Genomic DNA, 12,011 nt, shown 5'->3' on the forward strand with positions numbered 1-12,011 from the left:
AGGATACTACAAAGCGAGCGAGCAGGCTAGAACCAACTCGCAGCGGAGTTGTTAGGGGGCTATGTCTCGGCTGGCCATCCACTCCAACACAAGAGACGTCGATATTTGACAGGAAGGATGGGTCTGGCAGGTCTTGTTCGCGCAGAACACTACGGGCTGCACCTGTGTCAACTAGAAATGTGGTGGGGTGGCCTTCAATGGGTAAAGTCACTGTGGCAAGTGGCCCCCCTTTGTCCCCTGTAGACACTGCCATGACAGGAGTCACAGACACAGGCTTGCCAATTTCCTATTCATCGGGTTCCTCAACTATTGGAACCTGTTTGGTGGCTTTGGGAGCCGGGGCAGGCTTGGGTAGTTTTCTGGGTTCCCTTTGCTCCCTTTTAGGTTCTGGACAGTCATTCCTAAAGTGACCCTTTGCTCCACAATTAAAGCAATGTCCCCCCTCCTCCGGTCTGGGACCTCTTGGGGCTGGAGCGGAGCGGGATACCATGAGAGGAGCTGAAGTAGGTCTCCTTGGGGTCTGAACGGATTCCAAACCTCTAGCAACTAAAAGCAGGGTATCCAGGGGAACAACCTTATATTCAGGGCGTGCGGCAATGATTCCCTTGCGTATAGAGTCTTTAACGCCTTGGACAAACGCACCTGACAGCATTTGTGAATGAATCTTGTCAGTAAGATCAAACCCCAAATCTGTGAACATTTGATACAGCCTTGCATGAAACCTTTCCACTGATTCTCCTTTATCTTGAATAACATCAGTAAGGCCAGCAGCCTGATCCGCAAGTTTGTCCTTAGCCCATTCTCTTAATTGGGTGCAAAAAGTTACTCCGGAGGGGTAATCAACGTCACTGCCGAGCAGATCCGTACTGAGGTGTCGGGCCATGCTTGGCCAATATGCATCCCCTGCTTTTATAGCACAAATGCTCAGTAGATCACGCCATGCTGCGGAATAAGTCTTTTGAATTTGAACTATCCCTCGGTAGAAGGGCATAGGCTGTTTTTCTGGGTCAGGGAGTGATTTCATTAGAGCACTAGCTTGAGTGGGATTGAAAGCAACATATTTAGGAGGGGCCTGTTCTCCCCGACCCTTGTGGCCAAAGGGGTCATCGATAGAACGATGAGTTGGGGCTCCCGCGGCAAGCTCCGATGAGACATGGGACACCCTGTCCATCTCGTCATCATCGAATTCTATGATATTGGCTCTTTTGCGTGGTGCAGGGCCTGAATGAGGTGAAAGGATCGGTGGTTGGGAACGAGCCCCAGATGCAGGGGTGGCTAGCGAGTCATAACCTGGGGATAGGTAGTCACCGGGAATTACCGGCATCAGGGCCGAACTGGGGGCCGCCATATTGGTGGCCGGAGAAGGTACTACATTAGGGTTAAGGGAAGAAGTGGCGGCCATGTTGGAAGAGGGCACATCCGGGGCAGACTGTGCCGGACTGGGCATGACCGGAACCTGGGGCGTGGCTTGGGGAGTGGGGAGTGGATATCCGGGATAGGGCAGGGCCATGGGATATGGGAAGGGGTAGGGCCAGGCTGGGGAGGGGAAGGAGGTGGGGTATTGAGCTGGGGTGGAGATGGGAGGGAACGGAGAGGGATTGGTAGGAGTGGGTGTAGAGGGAGGAGCCGGGGCAAGGGCGGAGGAGGTGGTTAGTTGGGTGGAAGAAGAGGGGAGGGGGTCATGAACAGAGAGAGAGTGTAGGGCAGGAATGGCAGATGAAATGTTAGGGGAAGGTATAGCAGGTAGCGTAGGGATGGATGAGGGTGATGGGAATGTTAAAGATGGGGCAGGGGAAAAGAAAGATCCATCAGAATTCAGGACCGGGCAGACAGGGGAGGTGATGGGATGGGTATTGGGAGTGGGGAACATAGTCAGCTGGCTATCACTTATTGCTGACTGAACCTTGGGGATAGACATTCCCTGGGCGCCGGTTTTGGGCGCTGGCTGGGGGTAGACCCCAGCAACACAATTATTATGATACACAAACAATTTCACACCTTTGTGATTTATCTCTTCCTCAACCCAACCTTCTAGCTGAATAGCCTTCGCTACTCTATACCATGCTTCAGCAGTCTTTAATAAACCATTGTCTGTAAGTTTGCCTTTCTTTTCTGTCAGTAACCTACGCCAACTTTCTGGTTGCAATCTTCCACATGTCGGTACAGCAATTCTACATACTTTTGCAATCTTTTCAACACCTTTAACCATTTCCTCACCCTCTCTATCTTCGACTAAATCACATGCTAACCAGCCCTTACTGGGCTTGCTTAAATCCTGTCCCATAATCCCTTTACCCCTATACCAGCGTCCTAGATATAGGGAGAGAGAGGGAAAACTGAACAAGAACGTCTACAATGCTCGACTGCCACCCGAGAATCGTGGGACTTTCTCAGGTGCGTCTTCCCAAAACGTAGACTAGTCACTGAATCCGCCTACCCGGGGTGGTAGACACGGATTGGAGCGAAGTGAGAAGTGTGTGACCAATCACTTCTCTTTTAAGAGAAATGGGAGTGGATAGTATAATAATATAGGAAGTGTAGGAAAGATGAAAGGCAAGGAAAAATCCTTAGAGACAGACACAGGAGTTCATGAGACTCCTAATTAGACAAACAAGACAACAATACAATTGAAATACAGTGCATGCATCACAGTTCAAATGAAATCAACAATAATCCCTTTCCTTTACTCGTGTGCTTACTCCAAAGTCACCTCCCTCAACCCCGTAGTGTCTCCGCTCGGAGAACGACTTTCGTAAGTCTCACTACCAGCGGCCACGGAAAACAACTGACACCGGTCCGAGTTCCGTCAGCCTCTCTCTACTCTGCAGTCCACAAGAATGTGGCCACGTCTATCCTCACTCCCGTAGTGCCCCTATAAAACCCACTTATAAGTCTCACTACCACGTGATGCGGAAAACAAGCAATGCCTACTTGAATCCCCCCAGGAAACAAAGTCCTCTGCCACAAGACTAAGCCCCCCTCACAAATAAACAGAAATACCATGTGCACAAAGAAGCTAGCTAGGCTCTCAAAGTGACACAAGAAGGATCACAGGAAATTATGAGTCTACACAAAATCCACAGTTCCAACACCCCTCTTTTTCCTTACAGCCACAGCCACGAGGCTCCTAAAAGAGGTAAACAGGTAAAGAAGACCCCCAGGAACGCATCCGCAGGTCAACCCCTCTTTTTCCTTACAACCACAATACCGTGGTTCCTAAAAGAGGTAAACAGGTAACAGAGACCCCCAGGAACGCATCCGCAGGTCACCCCCCTTTTTCCTTACAGCCACAGCCACGAGGCTCCTAAAAGAGGTAAACAGGCAAAGAAGACCCCCAGGAACGCATCCGCAGGTCAACCCCCCTTTTTCCTTACAACCACAACACCGTGGTTCCTAAAAGAGGTAAAACAGGCAACAGAAGACCCCCAGGAACGAATCCGCAGGTCCACCCCCCTTTATCCCAAAAGAGGTAAAATACAAACAAATAGACACACACACTGAAGACCCAGGCAAGTCCCCTCAGGTCCACCCCCCTTTATCCCAAAAAGGGGAAAACAAGCAAGACAGAACCCCAGGCAAATCCCCTGTAGGTCCACCCCCCCTTTATCTCAAAATGGGGAAACAGGCAAACGATTCAAACACACCCAGGCAACAGATAGACTAAAATGCAGGTAAGCAAGTGAGTAACGAGACACCGGGCAAGATATTACCTGTCTTTGATGTCCTCCCGGGAAGCAGTCACAGACACGTGGACGGGTCAATCAAAGGGGCCGGAACGTACCGGTGGCTCTGCAGAAGTCTCTACCGTGTATCTGGAGGTGATCAATCTCCCTTCCTTCCCCCTGGATTCCTCCGTCCACCCTTGTCTTCCTTAGGACGGCTCACCGGCCGGACATAGCCCGATGCCCCACGTTGGGCGCCAAGTTGTTATGGTACTTTTTGAAAGTAAACCAAAATGTTCAAAGTCTATCTGTTCCTGTCCAAATCAATAAATTAAATTGCGTATATACGCTGAAGTAATTAAGTCTGACACACGAGGTTCAGGTTAAAATAACTTCGAGAAAGTTTATTGGCAAGTGAAGTAAAAGCGGGCGCGCAGGCCCTTTTAAGAGGCATTTTGCGTCATCATTGATTATTAGAATATCAGCAAATAAACATCATCAATTGGATTAATTGTTAAGTGACGGGGTTAGTGTCTTACCTATTGGTTCGTAAAATTAAGAGGTTAGTCCCGTGCCCACCCATCAGAGGTGGGATTATTCTGGACACGGGTGGGGGACAAGGGGGTCCTAAGCGTCATTTTACACGGTCAATGATATCAGGCTTTATGTCCAGGTGCAAGGTCTCTTATGAATAGAACATTTCATTACTACTGTATTCTGTGGCCTTCAAACTGTACTATCTTACAAGCTCTAAGGAGTAGCCAGCAAGTCTTAAGGAGTAGCCAGCACCTCCTGGTACTTGTCCTTGAAGGAAACACGGTCTTTGTCTACTGTATTAATTGGGTTGAGAAGTTCAGTCACGTAATGTAGTTTTAAAATGAACAAGTTAAGTCATGAGGACAAAATGGGGGATTGAAGAAGTCAGGTTAGGAGGACAAAATGGAGGACGAAGTCACAATATAAAGTTAAAATGGAGTTAGTACAATAATTCAATACAAGTACAATAAGGATTTTTAATAATTCCACATCATCATCTTTGTGCTTTACCAGCACAGTTCCCTCGCACACTGTTTACGGATGCCAGGGCAAAGTCATAACTGGCATCACCTAAAGGTGCGCAAGGAGCAGTGCTGGAAGATCAAGAGCACAGCTCCCTTTCTGCATCAATTCTCCCCCAACCGGCTGCCTGGAGTGTGCATACCATGGATTGAGAAACTAGGGTGTAAATTACAGAAAATTAATAGAAAATAAAAGCCAACTAATGATGTAATTTTGTACGTAGAATATTGTGGTAAACCTAATTCAATTCTCTGCTCATCATAAATCAATCGTACTGGACAAGAAATTGAACATGGCAATGTTAATTTCTAATAATTTTCAGGTATCTATTTAGAGAAAGAACTCTAGAAATGATATATAGATAGAGAGAGATATATTTAGAAGTAGTTTGACAGGACGCATGATCTCCCGGGCTAAGAAAAAAAGTACATGCAGGTTATTCACTCCCTTGCTAAACATAGAGGGCTGTGTCTGGAATACTGGTTTGGTCTTTAAACCTGGTCATGTTTATCTGCTATTTAGTACATGGAACTTTGAATCCAATCAGATCACGTTTGTGTAGTCAACTCCCATCAAGGGGGGGTTCTAAGTATTATAAGACCCTATCTAAAAAAAAAATTAAAAAAAAATTGATGGCCCACTTTGTATCAATAGCTGGATTTAGTTATACACAAAGTAATCTGTGTGATTACAAAGAAAATACTGTAGACAACTGTAAATAAAGTTGTTGGGGTTTTTTTTTTTTGTGATTCTCAGAACAAAAGTTGCTCTAAGAAGCCGTTGACATATTTTGTTGTTCCTTATGGCAATCCTACCATTTTTTTTGATGTTGTCCTCATGCAACATGGTGTACAAATCCAAAATATCACTCACTACTAAATCACTGAGGTTTCTGCTGGTGTGGATGTGGGATTGGATTGTATACCCTCACTTGTTCTCTCTATAATTTAGGACATTAAATTACATTGCAAGTTGAAGAAAAACATCAAGCTGGTATGCATTAAAGTGAGCAGGTTAATGGTAACATCCCAGCTTTCAACACACGTGATTTATACATATTTCTAGTTTCTCATTCTAGACATGCACACAAAGCTAGAGTTCAATATTTCCCCACTTAATAAATGTTGATTTTCTTTCTTTTCCAGCAAATCACGATTCCTCGGCCGGACTGCCCGACAGAAGTACGAACGTTCACATTCTACCTTTCCAATGTAGGCAGGGACAGTCCCCAAGGGAGCTTTGACTGCATTCAACAATACGTTCAAAGGTGAGTTCTGTCCTTCATTCACTGCAGTTGACGTGTTGTGTATCATTATAGAAAACCGGAATAGATAAGTTTATCCCTTATCTCTGTTGCTTCTGGAGTGTCCCTGTTTATAGCAAATAACTCTAGGCAATTGACTGGTTTAAAAGCGTTTATTTTTTATTTTTTTTTAATCTGTCATCTATTGTTTGCTCTTCTCAGTTTTCATGTGTGGCTTGTTTGTATATGTGTATGTATATCGGTGTCTTTATACTCTGTCCACATACAGAAGTACAATTACCCGGCAGAAATACAGGTACTGTGATATAATCAACAATGGGGAAGAAATACTGGCATTACACTAAAGTATAGAGGTGGGCAAAGGGTTTTTATAAAATATATATTGCATATGAGAAGGTTCCACAGCATGCCACTAAATTTACTTATAAAGCACATATACAATACTTTCTTGAGGTGGCACTAGAATTACAACTGCAACTCAAGTAATAAAATCATTGGAAAACATACAAGGGGGAGAGGGCAATCAGGTAAGTGATTAACCACTTAAAGGGACACTATAGTCACCAGAACAACTACAGCTTATTGAATTTGTTCTGGTGAGTAGAAGAATCATTACCTTCAGGCTTTTTGCTGTAAACACTGTCTTGACATTACAGCCTGGTGATAAGTTCACTGGCCACTCCTCAGATGGCTGTAAGAGATCCTTCCTGGGTCATGGCTGCCTAAAATGCATCCAAACATTCAGTATCTCCACCCTCTGCATGCAGACACTGAACTTGAGGAAATGCTGATTGGCAGGGCTGCGTTTGAATTGTGCTGTCTCTGCCCCTGATCTGCTTTTTTGTCAGTCTTAGCCAATCCTATGGGGAAGCATTGTGATTGGATCAGGCTACCACTTCTGCTGATGTCAGCAGGCAGTGGGCAGGTCTAAAGGAAACCGGGACAAAGCAAGCGGCTCCCGACTTGAATACAAGTGAGGACGTCCAGTGTCACTTAGGGGTCCCAGAGTCCGTTAGTATTCAGGAAGTGCTTCTAGTGCCTATTTTATGAACACCCACTCGAGGCAATTTTAGTCCAGCATCTGCGGTGATTTACATTGCAGGACTAAATGGGACAAGGACAGGGCATTGCACCCAGACCACTTTAATGAGCTATAGTGTCCCTTTTAACTGCACTAATTATGCACACATTATTATTGTCAAAACTGATCCCACACCCACCCTTTTATTATAAATGATAATGTATATGCCACAAATATGTGAAATCCTTTTTGTCTTTTAAAAATGCAATATGTGTGTTGGTGCAATAAATGACAAAAATGCAAATTGCGGTTTAACACAAAATTGCAAAAATTGCTTGTGTCCCTAAGTGCAAGACAAGCTTCTGAAGCTTTGTCCTTACAGGAGCACTATAGGGTCAGGAACACACATGTATTCCTGACCTTATAGTGTTAAAACCACCATATAGCCACCCTGCCCCCCTCATGCCTCCCTAAATATAGTAAATCTTACTTGTATTTAAGTCGGGGGCTGCTTGCTTTGTTCCTGTTTCCTTTAGACCTGCCCGCTGACATCAGCAGAAGTGGTAGCCTGATTCAGTCACAATGCTTCCGTATAGGATTGGTTGAGAATGACAAAGAGGCATATGAGGGGCAGAGCCAGCACAATTCAAACGCAGCCCTGGCCAATCAGCATCTCCTCATAAAGCTGAATTGAATCTATGAATCTCTGAGGAAAGTTCCGTGTCTGCATGCAGAGGGAGGAGACACTGAATGTTTAGATGCACTTTAGGCAGCCATGACCCAGGAAGGCCTATTAGTAGGCTGTAATGTAAACACTGCATTTTCTCTGAAAAGACGGCTCTTACACCAAAAAGCCTTAAGGTAATGATTCTACTCACCAGAACAAATTCAATAAGCTGTAGTTGTTCTGGTGACTATAGTTTCCCTTTAATATTGTACTCTTTGTTAAACTATAATATGTTTGTTCTGTTGCCAGTGAAAATAGCATGTTATTCAAGACTTTTATTGCCATTTGGGACTTTGTTTTATTGGTTCGATAGCTGTAACTATCGAACACTGACCACCCCCTAGCTCATTATCTTCAAAGAAAACTGTTGATTAAGTACTCTCCTTGTGTGGCCGCCATTCGTATAGCCGAACACCACGTGCGAGAGAAAACGGCACAACTTTTCCTGTCAGGACAGCAAATGCCATTAACCAAATTTTTATGCGAGAATGAATACGTGACATTAATTCCTGTTGTACCCGTCATGAAGTCTGGGCTCATGTTTGGGGAAACTGTCTACTTGCTGGGGAGAAACTACTTGGAAGCTGCATTTGTCTGAAACTATTCGTATCTACACCCGAACTGCAGCTGTAATCACTCAGGCTCAGCAGTTCGGGAGGAATAGGCGAACAGGGTATCTGCTATACCAGTGTTAGTAACGCATATTTCACTGGCTTTTTCATGAGTAACTAGATCTTTCCTACGCTTTTTTGTTTAGCAGAAACAAGGCTAATTTGTGATGCTCGAAATTTACCTTTTTAATTTTTATTCATAGTAGTTTGACATGTTCGACAGATGGATAGCTGAACTCTCTAGCAAATACATTCTCATTGTTTTATCAAAGTCAGACACATTTAATAGTTTGAGGGCAGGTGGGCCTGAGTACTGGTGATGTGACCCTCCTGGGATGTACAGCCCCATGGAGTTATCTTAAATGGTGTTGCTAACAACTTGTTTACTTGGATCAGCACCTGGGAGTTTCTAAACCCCCGTGCATTTTATAAATAACTGGCTCTAGGTCACTATCCATCAGTAAACATCAGTTAAAAAAAAACAAAAAAAACTGTGGTTTAAGAGCTGGCTTTTCCATTACCTTTTTAATACACTGCTTTTTTTGTGTATTGTTAGATTTATTTGGGGTTTGTTTTAATTTTGTTGAAAGTATTATGCATTATATTGTGGGTTATCTTTTTTTTTAACCTTATTTTAAGCAGACAAACTTAGTCACTATTTTCAATCTTTGTCAGTATAACAAGTTGATCCAGCACGCAGTACTGTGTCACACCTAGAACTAAAGAGAACGTATAACCAGACCTTAGAATGGCCGCCCTTAACGTCTTCAAGAATAGTCAAAATACTTGCCGAGGTCAGGGACACAGAATCACACAAAGATGAGGGAAAGCCAAAAGTCAAGGATACCAGATATCAGGGAAGTCAAAACAAAGTCAAATACCAGAAAATCAAGATCAGGAACGCAATCTCAGATAACCATAGGCATGAAACCACGACAGGGCACTGAGCAAGAGGAGAACTGGGCCTAAATACCCCCTCCTGTGGATCCGATTGGCTGTAACCGGCCTCTGCCAAAGGCAATTACCAGGTTTCCATTTGCATGGTTGCTGCTCAGCACAATCCCTCCTGTGGATTTGATTGCTGCTCGGCACAACTTTTCTTGTCAGGGCAGTAATGTTGCTCGGCACAACTTTTCCTGTCAGGGCAGTAATGTTGCTCGGCACAACTTTTCCTGTCAGGGCAGTAATGTTGCTCGGCACAACTTTTCCTGTCAGGGCAGTAATGTTGCGCGGCACAACTTTTCCTGTCAGGGCAGTAATGTTGCGCGGCACAACTTTTCCTGTCAGGGCAGTAATGTTGCGCGGCACAACTTTTCCTGTCAGGGCAGTAATGTTGCGCGGCACAACTTTTCCTGTCAGGGCAGTAATGTTGCGCGGCACAACTTTTCCTGTCAGGGCAGTAATGTTGCGTGGCACAACTTTTCCTGTCAGGGCAGTAATGTTGCGCGGCACAACTTTTCCTGTCAGGGCAGTAATGTTGCGCGGCACAACTTTTCCTGTCAGGGCAGTAATGTTGCGCGGCACAACTTTTCCTGTCAGGGCAGTAATGTTGCGCGGCACAACTTTTCCTGTCAGGGCAGTAATGTTGCGCGGCACAACTTTTCCTGTCAGGGCAGTAATGTTGCGCGGCACAACTTTTCCTGTCAGGGCAGTAATGTTGCGCGGCACAACTTTTCCTGTCAGGGCAGTAAATGCCATTAACCACATTTTTATGCGAGAATGAATACGTGACAATCTTCCAGTTTAATGTAGGTCAACACATCAAACTCCTAGCCCGCCGGCCGCATGCGGCCCACAATGAATTTCTTTGCGGCTCAGCCAATTTGGGCCGTTCTAGGAGAGCAAAAATCACTTTTCAGATTGACAAGGGATGTTTGCGCCCGTTGCAGCCTGCGCTCACTGTTCCCCCAGGCAGCGTGCGTCCATAAGGGAACCGCATGCACTGTATACTGGGAGAGGGAGCCTATCCCGCTTTGCGTAACAGCGCTGGGTGTCACGTGACTACCCGGCACTTAATCTGACACCGCGCCGCCAGAGAATGAGAGGCCCCCCTCCCCTGCTATGAAAGGTAAAATGACAGGGGGCCACATATCTATAGGGCAGAGCCGGAGAAACGGCTGCCTGCCAGAGCAGGAGGTGGAAGAGGTAGGATATGAATGGAAGAGGTGGTGGAGGGAGATATGAAGTGAAAGGGGCTGGGGGAAGGGGAGATATGAAGTGAAAGGGGCTGGGGGAAGGGGAGATATGAAGTGAAAGGGGCTGGGGGAAGGGGAGATATGAAGTGAAAGGGGCTGGGGGAAGGGGAGATATGAAGTGAAAGGGGCTGGGGGAAGGGGAGATATGAAGTGAAAGGGGCTGGGGGAAGGGGAGATATGAAGTGAAAGGGGCTGGGAAGAAGTGAGCGGAGTACAGTGTGCAGCCAGACCTTACTCTGCATGGAGATTGCTGAGGGACTAGGGAGTGAGCAGAGCGGACACTTCAGACAGTGGCATTACTGCTGAGATAGTAAGGAACTAGATTTAAATAAGTAATTTTAGTTTGTGTTGGTCTAGGTCTAGTTTTTGCGGCCCACATAAACTTAAGCCTGGTTTATTTGGCCCAAGTTAGCCTTTCAGTTTGACATGCTTGATGTAAGTATATGTACTTGCGTAACATCCAAATAAATGGCACTCATGGCAGTTTTAATGCCAACAGATTAGTCTGCTGCTTTATTCCATTTCAGTCTTTGTACAAACCGCAGATAAAGTTTCACTTCTGAAAATGTATCAACGAAAAATGTTTACTTTGAGTTTGGTTTGTTGTGTCAGACTATTTCAGTACATTTTAATTGACCCAGAATGGGTCCCTAGATCTGTGACTGCACAGTAAAGCTCCCAAATTAGTATAATTTTTAGAAAAGCTAAAGTTGAGCGGTCATCTACAGATATCGCCATGACCATGACCATGACCATGGCCTCTGTTCAGCTGAGCAATATAACTTGATCTCTAAATAATTTTTTTTTTTTTTTTATTCTTTAATTTTGTTGTGCATGTTTAGGCATTCGGTATTTCTATGACCTATCATACGTGCGTAAATATAATAAAAACAGTTTGTATTTACACCACTAAGCAACAACAATGTACTAAAGCAGTGGACTTATCTGTTGGCCTTATAGCACCCATGTCTAATGTTTATTTTGATTTCATATTTGGACTGAAAGAAACACTGGGCAAGTTTATGGTATTAAGCTGTTGAGTGCAAGGCCCTAGAATTTTTGTATTTCAAAATTTATGTATAAAATAAGTTTGTGTTTACATAGTTGTCACAGGAGTGGAGTGAGAGGTGCAATATGCAGTACTAAAAATTATCATACTACATACAAGTCTTCATCCTTATTTTTATGTTGCTCTAATTGGTAATATAAATCAGACACCGTTGTCACTTAATCATCCTCATTTCTCTTTTTACGGGTAATGTTGAGTGCGTCATAATATCACTTAATGGTTGAAGAAATTCGAGGATAACTGCACTGCTTCATAAAATATAATCCAAGGTGCTAAGACTGGACCTGAGGTTGGCGTCAACATGGAAAAAAATAGCCAACGATAATCCTCAAGGTACTCAAGGTAGAAAACTGGCAGATTTATTGAAGATCAAAGTGTCACAGCAATATGAGGTCAAAAAGTT

General features: G+C 44.5%; 1 protein-coding gene across 1 annotated transcript in view; it reads left to right on the plus strand.

Moving 5' to 3' along the window:
• Positions 1 to 12,011, plus strand: part of ELL (elongation factor for RNA polymerase II) — a 118,546-nt gene that overhangs the window by 77,722 nt on the left and 28,813 nt on the right. The window contains exon 3 of the mRNA XM_063455406.1: positions 5,867 to 5,988. Within this exon, the coding sequence (XP_063311476.1) occupies positions 5,867 to 5,988 (122 nt within the window). The remainder of the gene's footprint in view (positions 1 to 5,866; positions 5,989 to 12,011) is intronic.

The sequence above is a fragment of the Pelobates fuscus genome, chromosome 5, assembly GCF_036172605.1.
Source record: "Pelobates fuscus isolate aPelFus1 chromosome 5, aPelFus1.pri, whole genome shotgun sequence".
In the NCBI taxonomy this organism is placed as follows: Eukaryota; Metazoa; Chordata; class Amphibia; order Anura; family Pelobatidae; genus Pelobates; species Pelobates fuscus.